At 56.3% G+C, this 14,314-nt stretch overlaps 1 protein-coding gene across 1 annotated transcript; it reads right to left on the minus strand.

The window, feature by feature from the left end:
* Positions 1 to 920: 920 nt before the first annotated feature.
* Positions 921 to 10,276, minus strand: LOC118156938 (phosphomannomutase 1). Its single transcript, XM_035311185.1, has 8 exons — positions 10,114 to 10,276; positions 9,889 to 10,006; positions 8,792 to 8,868; positions 8,199 to 8,290; positions 5,670 to 5,769; positions 4,782 to 4,857; positions 1,993 to 2,108; positions 921 to 1,459 (listed from the first exon to the last, which is right to left on the minus strand). The coding sequence occupies exons 1-8, from the start codon at positions 10,180 to 10,182 to the stop codon at positions 1,337 to 1,339; spliced, it is 771 nt and encodes a 256-aa protein (XP_035167076.1). The 5' UTR covers positions 10,183 to 10,276; the 3' UTR covers positions 921 to 1,336.
* Positions 10,277 to 14,314: the final 4,038 nt, after the last annotated feature.

A 14,314-nucleotide genomic window follows, 5' to 3' on the forward strand; every position in this document is an offset into this window, starting at 1 on the left:
GGGAGGAATTTGTGCATTTGTTGGGGATTTCTGGATGCCAGGCAGACCGCTGCACTCATGCAAATCTGATGCGTTACAGACCTGACGTGCTGAATTCAAGAGGTGCCGCCACACGGAGAAGAAAGCACCCCGACAGTGCTGGGCATACAGCACCCCTGCTCGTGCGAGCGCGGCCGGGCAGCAGAACCAAAGTCCCCTCGGGGCTGTGCCCGTGGCGCCGTGGGAGCCCTGCCCTGGGCGTAGGAGCACCGAGCGTCTCGCCTGAGCAGCTTGGTCCCGTGGTTAGGCGGGAGCGGCTGAGAAACTTTCTGAGGCCCAGATCCTGGGGGGGAGGCAAAGAGCAACGGGGCTGCGAGGACAGGTGCGGGGTGCGAGGAAAGCGGGATAAAAAGCTAGAGGAAACAGGACCATGGGACAGCAACAGGCAGGCGTCAGCGGCCGTGACACTGGCAGGGAGTGGCGAGGGGCTCCTAACAGCCAGGAATAAAGGCTGAGGTTTGGGTTTGCTACCCACCGAGACCCAGAAGAGCAGACATGGGGCAGCTGCACTGGGGAACTTGCCTCCCTAAAGGTGACCACATAAACTGAGTGCCTGGGAGGAGACGGGGCGGAAAAGCAGGTTTGGAGGGCATTGTTTGGTCTCCATCTCCGTTCGCACCAGGAACTAGATTTGGCGTGTCCTGGTCCCCATGGACACGCAGATGGGAAGACTGAGCACCAGCACAGGTTGCCCAGAGAGGTTGTGGAGTCTCCTCGCTGGAGACATTTAAAAGCTGCCAGGACGTGCTCCCCTTCCTAAGCGAGGCTCGGAGCTGACTGCCTCATCGGCCCTTCTCTTTGGAGCAGCTCCAGCGACTGCCCGGAGCCTGAGCAGACCCACCTTCCCGGGCAGAGGGGGAGGAACGTCAGATGCACGTCCCCTTGTGCAGAAGCGTGAAGAGAAACAGAGCGAAAAAGAGAAGAAAGGAGGAAGGGGAAGGACGGACAGATGGACACAAACAACACACACACATGCACACGCGGCTATGAATGGCCCCTTCCAACGCGTTCAGGTCCCGCGGGCAGGTACTGCTGCCCGCCGAGGCCCAGGCTGGCAAGAGAGTTTTGCTGGCGGACGGACTGCCAGGTCCCACAAACCTCAGCCATGAGCGGGGCGTGCCGAAGGGCTGATCAACAGAGGCCCCCTCCTGCACGCCCACCCGCACTCACACGTTAGCTAACCCCTGACCAGCTCCGGAAAGTGTTTTTCAGTCTAACCCTGAGCAGATTCCTCAAATGAAGGTGCTTTTCCTCGTGGGGGGAGAAAGAGGGGGAGAGGGCTGCTGTGCCCTCACAGTCAGTACTCATTAGCTCTCTCTGGGAAGAAGATCTCGCGGCACCGCTGGACCGTGTCCTGGGGGGACTGGACGCTGTGCCCCACTGTCCGGGGATCGTCATAGATTTCATAATCGTTCCCTCCCTGCAGGGGAACAGAGAACAGGGAAAGCGTTAGCAGAGTCTCACCGGAGCCGCCTCCACGTCGCGCTCTGTCCTGTAAGGAGCCTCCATTTGCTGCTGCAGCGCAGCCTCCCCGGGGCCGGGCTGGGAGCCAGCAGCACCAGCAGCTGTGGCAGGCAGGGACCCTGCTGGGAACGGGCTGCTGGGGCTTTGAGGCTCTTGGAAGCCAGCTTTGTTATCCACGTGGGCAGCAGGGGGGCTGTACAGAGCCCTGCTCCCTCCCTCTTGCGTCCCTTCTTCAGTGCCACGGGAGGAGCGAGCACAGAAAGGCTGGGGAAGGTCCTGGCCCAGCAGAGCTCTGGACCCGCTCCCCAGCACAGTGCGGCACAAATGAATTTCTGCACGACCCGGCGGCTGCAAACACTCGCCACGGGGAGCATCTCTCCCCCGGGCACCACTGGAGGTCTGTGTCGGCCTCCAGCAGGAGCCGTGCCGTGGGCAGCCAGGCCCGGGGAGGGGAAGCAGCCGTCTGTGGGGCGTGCGGGGCGTACTCACCGGGGTCGTCTCGTTCCCGAAGAAGTGGATGGTGTCAAACCTCTCGTCGTCGAGCACGTTGAGGCAGTAGCGCTTGTCCCAGCCTTCCGGGAAGACGTCAAAGCTGATCATGCCTCCTGCCAGCGGGAGGGAGGGCGTCAGCAACGCGGTGGGGACATGGGGGGGTGTCCCCTGCCCCGGGAGAGGGCTGGATGCGAGCGGGGAGCCCTCCCCACGCAGCGGCCAGGCACCAGCTCTGCCTTGTGGCTCTGGCACGGAATTGGGAGGGTGGCAGATGCTGTTCCCATGACAACAGGCCGAGTGACATCAGCAGGGCTGGGTGACAGCAGCACGGCCCCGTGACTGCGGCCACGCAGGCAACAGTGGGCTGCAGGGGGAAGCCGGCAGGGGCTGTAAGAGGCACCTGCTGGAGGAGATCTGGGGTTACGCCTCGCAGAGAGCATCTGCGTGTCCTTTGTCCCCACGGGGGGGGAGCAGGGGACAAAGCACGTTAGCAGAAACTGGCACAAAGCACTTCCTAGGCTCCTGCACAGACGTCACTGCCTCTTCTAAACCACTGCTCCGGTGCTGCTTCACCCTGCAGGGCCTGGAGCTCCTGGCACCCTGCACACACGCAGCAAACCCCGCGTACGGCACTAGGGGAGCTTTCCTGGAGAGCACGCGTACGTGTGCACGTGCACGCACCGCCATCGTATTTCGTAAACGGGTGAGAAACAAGCCCTTGGTCCTCATCAGGCAAAATTTATCCCAGCACTGCTGCTGCCTTTTGGGGGAGCTCCAAGGCAGTGCCTGCCCCTGTGCTATCCCTGCTCCAACACAGAGAGGACACGCTCCTCTCAGAACATGACCGAGGGCACACGGATGTCCTGGTCTCGCTGAAGTCAGGAGGAACAGGGATGTGAGCCGGGATGTGCCTCCCCCCACCAGTTCAGATCCCCGCTCCTCTTGCTTTCACGTGGGGTGCCGCCAGCAGCCCTGGAGTTTCCCACTCTCTTTCTTCACAAATAATAATCCTGCCTCTCCTGGGAAGGGGGTGACCCACAGGGGAGGATCCCTGCTGGAGGAGAGGTGCTGATCCCCCAGGCTGTTGAGCAGCACACATACAGATGCCGTGCTCTGGCTAGCTGAGATGTCCCTGCTGGTCTGGGGGTCCTTCCCTGGTGCTGGCCCCTCAGGAAGGACAGGTTGCCCTGGGCAAGGCTCTGCAGTACTCCAGGGAGCAAGTGCCCTGTGAGATCAAGTGCTCTCCTACAGAAGAGCAGGAACTAAGCTTGGTTGCCCGTTTCCCAGAACAGAACAGTGTCCTCATTAAGAGTCTCCCCCTTTTTTTTTTGCATCCACAGCCATTTACCTATGAAGAATGCTGCATTTCGTTGTGTTCTGTCCTTTCATAAAGAGCTGGGCAGCAAGGAGGGCTCCTGATGCCAGCTGGAATGGGTAAGGAAATTGGAGAGGGGAGGGAGGCCTGGTGTCGGGGACACCGAGCACCGTCCCTTGTCTAGACAGAGCATGGGTCTGGGGAGCTGCAGCAAGATCTGCCATCACCTTGCACCCTCCACAGCCTGGGACAATGCACTCAGAGCCAGCTTGCCCCAACAGCCCTGGTTTTGGATGCCTGACCTGAGACACCCGATGCTTTTGCTGCGGAGGAGCTGGGGTCCAGCAGCTCCCATTGTCTTTGTGCTTTTACACAACAGGACTGGGCTCTGCGTGGCGGCTTCCCAAAGTCAGGGGAGAAAGGCCCATTGTTCTGCTCTTGTCCCCTGCGCCCGAGGGACACGGCTGCGGGGCCTTTGTCTTTCTCTGCTATGACAAACGGGCTGTGTCAATGCTGCAGGCAGCACAGGCTACACTCGGCAGGACACTAAAGGGAGAGGCATAGCGAGGCTGTCAGGATGGAAGTCCTTGGAAGAGCAGAGGGCCAGACAGCACTGTCTGACACTGGGATCAAGAGTGGAGTGTCACATGCCATGTCCCGGCCTTGTCACCCCCTTTGCCCTTTGGCTAGATTTCCACGTGGCACCTTCTTATATTACACACACCTATCTGTTCTGTGGAGGGTCTTCTTCTGGCTTCAGCCCCATCCCTTAGCTAACCTCCTTTTCCAACCCGTCCTGACCACGTTCCCAAGGCTGCTCAAGCCCCTCCTTCAGCCCCTTGCCCTTGGTAAGCCGGCTGTAAAAGTGCGCCTCCACCCCAAGACATGGCCCTGCAAAAGGCCACGGCACAGGGTGGCAAACGCCCTGCCTCTCGGCAGCTCTTCTGCCAAGAAGACATTTCCCTAGTAGCCAGCCTTCCAAACAAAACTCCAGCGCTGAGAAACATGAGATCCCTTCCTCTCTTACACCCCTGCATTCCTCGAGGAGCCTGTGCAGTGGACTGAATGTGCCCGGAGCTCTGCTGGCAACCCTGCTGCTGATGCCTGAGCCAGAACAGACCTCCTGCCTGCGCAGGGGTGGGCTGAGCACAGCCTACTGGAATAAGGCACAGATAAAGTCATGGGACAGAACCCAGCTGGTTTGGATGATTCCCAGAGAGGAAAATCTACAGCACGGTTTATCCTCTGCCATCGACCTGCTGCAAATGCGAATGTGACACCCTCGCGGCGGCTCTCCAGGAACAGAAGCCTGCTGAGCTCTCACCAGGGTCTCCCTGGGGAGCACAGCTCCAGCGTTCACCCAGCCGGGCCCCCGAAGGGAACAGCCTGGATTCCTGCTCCCCTTTCCATGATTTTAAGGGAAACACAATAAAGAGGCCAAAGCAAAGCCAGGGAAGCCGCCCCTACTCACCTCGAGAGAAACGCAGGCCCTTGCCAGCAAACTCCCTCTGCAAGGCTGCCACAAACTTCTCCCGGATCCGCTCCTTCTGCAGAGGAGAAGAGGAAAGAGAAGGGTTTGGATAATCAGATGTTGACACTCTACCGAAATACACCGTAAGCTGTCTCCGGGGCAACTCTGGCTTGTTGCTCTGCTCTGATCACTCTCCCCCCTCCCACCTTCTCTGAGCCCCTGGAACAAGGGGCTTCAGGGTCCTGAATGGCCGTTGTGGTCTGACTGCCATCAGTTCCCTCCCGTCCGACCCTCTCCTCCTGGCCGCTTTAACGCCATTTAACCAGCTTTGACCAGCCCTGCTTGATGTCTGCCTACAGACACCAGCTCAGGGCAGCTCCAGCAGGCTACGGGGAGCAGCAGATCTGCCCAGCATATTTGCCATGGCTCTCCCGGTCTAAAAAGCCCCTCAGTTCCAGCTCTCTTAGGGATGGGAGAGCGGGAGAGAGGAGACAGCTGCTGGGCCACCCTGGAGGGTGAGCTAGGCTAGGAAGTTTAGGGCTTTTTCTGAGGCTTGCGGTGGAATTCTACCTTTGATTACTGTAAACGAGGAAACACCCTGTCAAATACATGTTTTCTTCCCAAGGGGCCTCCCACAGCACAAGGAATACTGCTGGCAACCCCACTGCACTGGTAGATCCCAACAAAGTGAAATTCTTCCTTTTATTTATGTCTCTCCTTGGGTTTTCTGCCTCGAGTCCTGTCTCCACCTTGCTGCCTGTTTCGGCCTGGCGCACAGCTTGTAGCTGGGCTCCCTTCTCCCCAGGAAGGGGGGAGCTCAGCAGACCCGAGATCTGTGAACAGAGCAAAGCCACCAAAGGGGAGGGTGAGCCCAAACCCAGCCTGTACCTTGTCCAGCTCGGAGAACTCGATTCGCTCCTCCGGCGTGCAGCTCCGTCCGATGGGGGAGATGTTCAGCATCCCGTTGCGAAACTCAATGAAGGTTCCTCTGTGTGTGGGCAAGAGCACGAGGTTACTGGCGGGCTTTACAGGGGCTGGGAGAGAAAAAGAAAAGGCTTTTCCAGGGAAACGGCTGCTCAGAGAGGCATGCAGTGTCCGCAGGGACACGCAGGAGGAGAGGAGCCATGCCCACTTGTGGGTGCTCGTGTTTCAGGTGTGCAAGAACTTCTAAGGTTGCCCAAGAGCCCTGTTTCAGCAGGCACAGACCAGGCTTCAACAGCTCCTGAAGGTCTCCAAGGGACAGTTTAATAAAAAGACTGCAAATGAAGAGGCACAAACAGTTATTGTGCCCTGGAAACAGGCTGGGAACAATGGGCTTAGGTGAGATAATAGGAAACATTTTGTGATGTTGTAATAGCTGCAAGGACAGCTGTTGCCTGGACTGCATCAACTGCCTGCCGAGACTGTGGCATCTCCACCCCTTTAAGAGAAGTTCCCTGCGTTGGTCTGTGTGCGGCTGGCAGTAGCTTGGGGCAGTGGGAAGCAGCAGGTCAGTGTAAGGCGTTGCTGATGCGGGGCAGTAGGTCAGTGTAACTCATTGCAGCAGGCTGATGAGCAATCAAGACCTCCTTGTGAGACACAGATCAGGCAGCCCCCTGCAGGGCCTTCCAGTGTGCCCTTTGACACCCGCACCTTTGGCTGTGATTCCTATCAAAGCTTGCACTAACAGGACCCAGCTCCCTGCCTCACACCCTCGCCTCGCGCTGGCACCACTACTCCGCCAGTTCCTTGGTGGGCTGGTTCAAGCCACTAAGCTGGCACAAAATCTGCTCCCATTCTTCTCTCCTTGCTCCAGGCGGTTTTGTTGGCTTATCACCTCGGAAGAGCACACCGAGGGTTCAGACAAGTACCAGCACTGCTGCGCAGGAGGGGCAGGAACGACGTAGAGCAAAACAGAAACAAATCGGCAGCAGTGCTGATTTGAAAATAGATTAAAACTCTTGCGGAAACCTACCCGGAGCAGGAAGATCCCCTTCCTTGTCCGGCTGAGGAGCACTGAGCTCCCTAAGCCTCTAACGTCCCTCCCAGCTGTCTGCTGTTTCTCTGTGATAAAGCGCTTACCCCGGGGGAGAAACTCTCCCCCTCCTGTCTCTCAGCACAGAGAACTGCCCGCGGAAAGGGCACGCAGGCAGCCATGCCTGAAGCCTGCGGACAGCATCCCTGCAGCACCGAGGGTTTATGGCTCCATGCCCAGGGCCAAGACTCAGGAGACGTGGGTTAAAGTCCTTGCTTTGTTAGAAATCCCATAAGCCTAAATCCACAGAGGCACTCGGGAGCTGAAACCTCACTGGGTTGAGCAACCAGACAGCAGTGAAGCAACCAAACAGCCTTGAGGGTTCTGGGTCCCAGCCCACGGTTTCGGGGGCATGTTTAGCCAGCGCTCCTGTCGCAAGGAACCAGGCTGGCCCCTCTCAGCAGGGCTCACGTTGCCACGTGGTGACTCACATCAGGAAACCCATCTGGATCACAGTTTAGCAACTTTCTTTCAGCAGCTTAATTTCAAGCCCATCACTCGCCCCGGGTTCACCATACTGGTGCTGACACGAGGGGGAGAGCAGGAACAAAACAGCCAGAGGCGAGGGGAGAGCAGAGCTGCTTGGCAGTGCTGGCTTCACGTGTTGGTGAAACTGTGGTCTGAGGGGTGCTTTGACGTCTGGGCTGAGTTGAACCCAGACTGGTTCAACTGCAGGCTGTCTCTGAAAGAGGTCCTTCTGCTCTCCCCTTCCATGTCATCTTTTTCTCCCCTCTATTCTTTTTTTTTTTTCTGCTGGATCTAGAAATGACATGATAACAGAGCAAGCCGATCCAATGGAAAACTACCCTTTTCTTTCCTTGCCGCGGACCAGTTTTCCTTCAGACCACGTGTACCAACCCGACTCACCCTGTAACTGCAGGATCTCATGCTGGGGAAGCAAGCAGGAACACGTGGGTTGACTGCAGAGCATGGCCAGCCCCGTTACTAGTGGCTTCAAGTGACTTTAGGTTAGACAGAGCATGAGACTGTGTGCTTAGTCTCTGCACCTCCCATCTTAAGACCCGTTGTTTGTCTGTCTGGAACCTTACACAACCAACAGTGCCTGATGCCCTGACCAGCAACTAGCTGTTACCACTGTCTTAAATCAGATGCATGCAGTAGCTGTACCCTGCTTCTGAGGGAAGAAAATCTGAGGGGGAAAGCGCAGGCATTATGCTAAAAACCAGTGCAGACTCTCCAGAAGAAAGGCCCGCCTAGATTATTTGCCTACAGTGCCCAGCTCAAGGGGGCAGTGATCCTAGACAGGGCCCCTAGATACGACGGTAAAACCTGTTAGACCTGGAGCAAAGATGAGCTCAGTAGCTCAGCTGTTCTTACGACAGCTCTGGGGTCCACAGCTCCCTAGAAATACAACAGACATTTGCACAGGCTCAGCCCTTTACCGTTTCTTGGGCAGTTTCAGCAGCGCCATGTAGTTGAGACAGAAGTTGATGAGATCCTGCAGCAGCTCCTCTCCCAGGTGGTCCTGAATGGCCTGCGGGAGGAGAAGGGGAGTGAGGAAGATGCAGGAGCACACACAAAGCTGAGGTTCCTGCCATTCTGTCAGGAAGAAAGGACCCCAGGAAAATGGCGAGGCTTTTTTGGACTAGGCCTTTCTACCAGATGTTGACGGTACGCAGTGAGGGGATCATAAAACAGCAGGAGTGGGTCAATTTTTCTCGTGTGTGTTGCTTGGCTCTTCTGCCCCACAGGAGCACAAACCACTGAACCTCTCCTGGGGCTAAGCAGCTGCCATGGCTGCGGTGGCCCTTGGACAACCATTAACCCACCGGCCACGTGACAGGTGGGGGAGCACGGGCTCCAGACCCTGTTCCAACCCAAAAACGTTAGCAGGAGGAATGGGACATTCAAATCTGGCTGCTGGGGAGGGAAGACGAGGCTGCCCACCTGCATGCAGGCAGGCACCGCTCCCCGTGGCGCTCAGGAACGCAGGGACGAGGAAGGAGAGCTGTGTTTGCACGAGGAGCCGGCCTACCTGCTTGGAGACCAGCTGCCCATTCTTGTACTGCACGGTGCCATTCTCTGCAAAGACGTAGTCAAACTTACTGACGACTGAAAGGGAGGAAAGAGAAAAAATGGATGCTGCTTCAGCCCTCGGCTAGGAAAAGGGGCCAAACAGAGAGAGAAGCGCTGGCTGGATCCAGGACCCAGCGTGCTTTCCTCCAGGCGCCTTCACAGCGCAGGTCTCACGGCGCCCAGCACGCAGGCGGCGACCCTCAGAGCTCCCCGCGTGCGGGAGAGCCGCTATCTCCAGCAGGCAGGGGGGCAGCTGACGCAGACGGAGGAAGCGACCTGACTGGGGTCACAGACCGAATCAGTGGCAGACGGAAGATAAGAGCGCCAAAACGTCAGGCTTTCAGCCACGTGCGCGTTACCCGCTGCCGGGGTGCTCCGGTGATGCAGTTATTGGTTATCTAACTCCGGCCCCTCCTGGCAGCAGTAAACACAGTGCTGCTGACTCAGCCGTCGGTGCCACGCTCCCCCGAGCCACGCAGCCCATCGCTGCTAATGAGGCAGAAGAAGGACCTTAGAACTCGGCTGCGTGTTTGCCATCGATCTGAGAGATGGAAAACAAGCTGGAGGGAGGAGAGGCTGCCTGCCCTGCCCTCCCGGTCCATCCTCTGCCTCGCGTCCTGCCCGGCTGGCGCCCGGCTTGTCCCCTGCGGGGCTGGTGATGCTGCGGGTGCGCTGGCAAGCGGCTTGGGCAGCCTCTCCTCCCATCCGCTCGGGCTCTGAAGGCAGCCAGCGACCCGTCGCATAGCTAACGGGCGGACTACATTCGCCAAGGGCTGCCAAGAGCCGCAGGAGCCTGGAGGGAGCTCCGGCAGCGACTGCGGCCCTGGATCGCGACCAACAGCGGGGCTGGCGGCGTGGGCTGGAGCATCCCTGCCCGCCGGGCTCTCCGAAGGGCAGCGGGAGCCGGGCTTCGTGCGGCGGCTCCTTGGGCGCGTCCAGCAGCCCACGGGCAGCCGCGGGGTCCCGTTGCTGATCTGGGGCACGCGTGAGCCCCTACACCCAAGCGGGACCCCCAGTGCGGGGCTACCGAAGCGGGCGGGCTCCCATGCTTCTCACCTTCATCCCCCTCGCCCAGCTGCTCGGCGATCTTGGAGTAGTCGGAGCCGCCCACCACGCCGATCTGCACCCTGCCGCGCAGCTCCTGCAGGAACCGGTCCACCTCGGGCTCGATTTTCTGCGGGAGCGGGAGGCAGACGGGGGTGAGCCCGCCGCCCGCGGGGCCGAAATAGCCGACAGGCGGCTCCCCCCCTCCCGCCCCATCCACCCGGCGGCCCCCCTAACCTGCCGGGCCGGCGTCAGGGTCCCGTCCACGTCGAAGAGGCACAGCACCCGGCCCCGCGCCGCCGCCATCCCCGCGGCCGCCCTCTGCCAGCCCGCCCGGCGGCCCGGGGGCGGCCGGGGGCGGGACCGCGCCGCGGCGCCATCTTGTGGTGGCTGCCAGGGCCGGGGCTGCGGGGGAGGGCTCGGCGGCGAGCTGTGTCAGGCCTCGGGCAGCTGGTCCAGGGTGCTTTGGGATTTGATTTTAGGATTATGGTCCTTTATAGGGGTTGTCTATGTGCAATTACACATACACCTGTCTTCCGGGCAGCGCAACCATGCCCTAAATCCCAGGGCTCTCAAAAGACAGCCATGGAGTCAGACGCACAGCGAACTCCCGGCGTTCAGACACACAAGCCATTTCTCGTTTATAAGCCACAACACGGTACGAGGACAAGACTTCCCCTGTCTGACTGGAAGAGGCATGGTGCTGGGAAAAACTGCCAGCTCGCTCCCCTCACGGCCCTGGAGATGTGGCAGCACTTTGGTTCTCGCTGCAGCCCAGGCTGCCCCTATGGTCTGTCCTCCTGGCTGCTCCCATAGGGCATCCCAAACCTTGTGCTCAGCCTCACAGTTATTTAGGGCCAACCTGCTCCCCTTGAGGACTCCAGGACACCACCATCTCTTTGCAGTCTCTTGGCTGACCTTGTGCTTGCACAAGCTGGGTGCTCACCCCTTCACCCAGCTGGACTAAAAACATACCCCTGCACATCTACGTTCTATCTACAGCATGAGGAAGAAGGCAGGCTCACAACCACATCTGGGTCTGGATTTAATGAAAAGGACGTGGTCTCCACTGGGATCTTTGTGCTATCTCACCTTGGCATCTGAGGCCAACACAGGCTTCTGCTGCAGAGGATGCGTGTACGGGCACCTTTCTTCTCCAGCACCCAGCTGAGACTCATCTTTCCCCATGGGGCAGGAGACAGCCCTCAAAAAGGCACCTCCGTAGACCTGTCCCCGCTCGGTTCCCGGGAGCAGGAGCAGCTCTGTGTGACACTCCAGCACTGCCAGCCCGCAGCACCTGCTGGATTAGGAGGGCCACCAAGGCACTGGTCAGCTTGCGGTTTTCTGCATGCCTACAAAACTGGTTTTAAGCCACCGATAGAGCTTTCCAAAATCTGACCTACCTGCTGTGCTTTCTCCAGCTTATTATTTCCATCGTGCTGCTTAACAAAGTCTTTCCAAGCCTACGGCATGCCAAACCATCTCCCTCAGCACCTTTATTGACATCTACCATCAGCCACTGAGGGCCTGTGCCACTGTGGTTTCCCCGAGAGCACAAAAATGACCTGGGTTAGCTCTGAGAACAAGCCACTGCAGCTGTTCCAGTTATTTAGTACTTCAGAGACCCGCTTAGCCTGCCCTTGATGCATTCCTTTGCTTGCAACTTGGACAGCAATAGCCGTTGTGGATGAAAGCTCCATAACCAGCAGCAAGAGCAGGTATTTTGGTCCGAGTTTTGACAGTGTCTGTGAGCACTGTACCTTCTGACTAGGGCTGGTGTTATGGTCAACATCTGCCCGTTGTACTCACTCCCAGGTATTTTACCTGGGGCTAATACTTGAAAGTAAACTAGATGATTCTGTGATTCTGTAAACCAGCACCCCAGCTGAAGAATAGACCAAAATCACCACAACCATGAACCTTAGTTAAAGCCCCTAACCCTATTACACCCATAGAGACTGCTGTACAAACAGCAAACTGTGATTCAGCGTGTGGATGCCATCAGTAAGTGTCCAAAAGCCCATATTGAAAAAAATTCTTACCCAACGCCCCATCTTTCCTCTATTTTTTAACAGCCTGCCAGCAGAGGCATGATGGACGCTGCTACATAACCCTCACCCGTATGCCCTCTGCAGCTCCAGAGGAACCCAGGCATGAAGCCTGCTTCTTAAGGGTTCTTTCTTCCTTTTTAAAATAGCAGCATTGAGACAGGCAGGAGAAAAAAAAAAATAGAGCCTTTTGTTATGCTTAAGCTCTTTTGGGCTTCTTCTTTAACAGCACACATCAGGTATTTCATTCTTGAACATTTAAATGAGCATTGGCTGTACAAAATCTGTGCTGACAAACCACCTGCTGCCTGACCTTTATTCAGCTCATCCAAGCTCTGCCTGCCCTCAGAAGAGGGATTTTAACATACCACAGTGATTGTAGAAGTAAAATGTCCCCAGATTTAAATAAAAATATTGCCCACGACCAGTCCTAGCAAAGAGCAGTGGCCACTGTCACTTCCACTGGCGGTACACAGCACAAATTGCTGGGATGGTTTCTTAGCCTGCCATTTCCAGCTGGGAACGGCGTGAAGCAGATTTCTGGTGAGCTGCCTTTGCTGGGTAGCTGCGTGGACACATACACACAAACAGGAAATTGCTGTACTTTTTTATTGTAATAGAAAAAAATCAAAACATCACTTTCTGTCTAAAGATGTTATTAACATTTTAAAAATGGCATGGTGGAACCCCAGCAATACTTGACAGAACAGCAAGTGTGGGTGGGCAAAAGGGTTCTGCTCCCCTTCAGGAGTTCAGCTTCCCCACTCCCCCTTTGTCAAGCAGCTGGCTGAAGTTCACCACCTATGTACACTTACATACACTTCTCGTTCTAGTTTATGCACCTAGGAGTAGGTATGGCTGGGAGGAATGTTGGGTGCACAGACCTGCAATTTACACATAACCATCTTTGGAGAAAATGGGTTTCCTAAGAGGCCTACAGGGTACAAGGGTCTCATTACCCAGTAAGATCAAGCAAACAGGATCCCCTCCTATAGTTCCTTCGCCACTATACACAGAGTAGGTCCAGAGACAAGGAGATCCTCTGGAGCTTCTTTGAGAGCACCACAGTTACCGCAAACAGAATGAGTCTGAGTGAAATTTTACCCACTGATACTGAAGTAGCAGCGTTCTCTCTGCAACAGGGCTGTTCAGGAGGGGAAAAATCAGACTGCAAAATGCCTGGGGTGAACCTCTTGCATCCTGTCAGGAGGCAGGAAAGGAAAAGACCCTGAAGCAGAAACCAGGCTCAGGACCTCTGAAGTGGACACATTTGTCATGCAATGAAGCGTGGGGTAGAGACCATGGTGCCTGTGCTTCCCTTGCAGAACAGCTGTACCAGCAGATGGCTGTACCTGAAGTGATAGTTTGCTGAAAGAAACAACCACAGCTGTGCTCCTTGTGGGTACCAAATTAGCATACCCAGATGTTGTGCTGCATTGTATCAGCTTCAGTATACCTGTTCGACTGAGGAAGCTCCAAGATCTCTAACATGCTATTGTGTTTTGTGGTATAGTCATGAGAGACTGGTTACTCTTCACAAAATAGGCATGGAAAGAGTCTGGAGGGGATTACACAGACAACAGGAAAATTATGCTGTGGTATCCCAGAAAACACCAATTCCTTCTCCAGAAGCACCAACAGGTGCTGCATGGTAATTAATTTACTACAGAAGGCTTTCTGCAGACAGTACGTTTCCGTGGTGAAAGACTGAAAACTTTTGCATCTGTACTAACTGCTACGGTTGTCTCCTAGTCCCGTCTGTCAAGTGAAACACTTAAGTTGATGGCACGAGCAGAGAATGACAGAAGGAAAAATTTGCCACTGACAACAAAAAACGTTCTGGGCGGCAAAGGCCACCTGCACTCAGAGCAGCTACACACAACTGCAAAAGGGACTGACAGTACCTGACTTCCACTCGTGTAGTGACTCCACAAGGTGCAGGGCAACAGAGTAACTGACAGAGAGACTGAACTGTGGGTTTCTTCCATTTCATCCCCACAAAAATAACAGCATGAGAAACATACTAATCCATATTACTCTGGAGAAAGATAGCCCAGCAGAGGAAAGACATCTTTAGGGGTACGGGAAGTTTGAGATGCAGGACTGAGCTTGCAGCACTTGTTTGCACAACGAAGCACTGGAACCAAGGGCTATACTTTGCATAGATGCTTTCTTCAGCAGCATCTGGGATGTGCAATCCCCATTTATGGAACACCAGCAATGTTTTGGGGGGTTGCCTGATATCTTTGTGTTCCTTCCCAAGTGTACTTGCTACAGAATTGTTCAGGAAAACAGTGTATATACATGCATGAAAAGAAATCAATGTGCCTCATCTTTCCTTCCCCTGATTTGGGGGGGGGGGGGGGGGGGGGGGGGGGGGGGGGGGGGGG

The sequence above is a fragment of the Oxyura jamaicensis genome (genome assembly GCF_011077185.1).
Source record: "Oxyura jamaicensis isolate SHBP4307 breed ruddy duck chromosome 1 unlocalized genomic scaffold, BPBGC_Ojam_1.0 oxy1_random_OJ106552, whole genome shotgun sequence".
NCBI lineage: Eukaryota > Metazoa > Chordata > Aves > Anseriformes > Anatidae > Oxyura > Oxyura jamaicensis.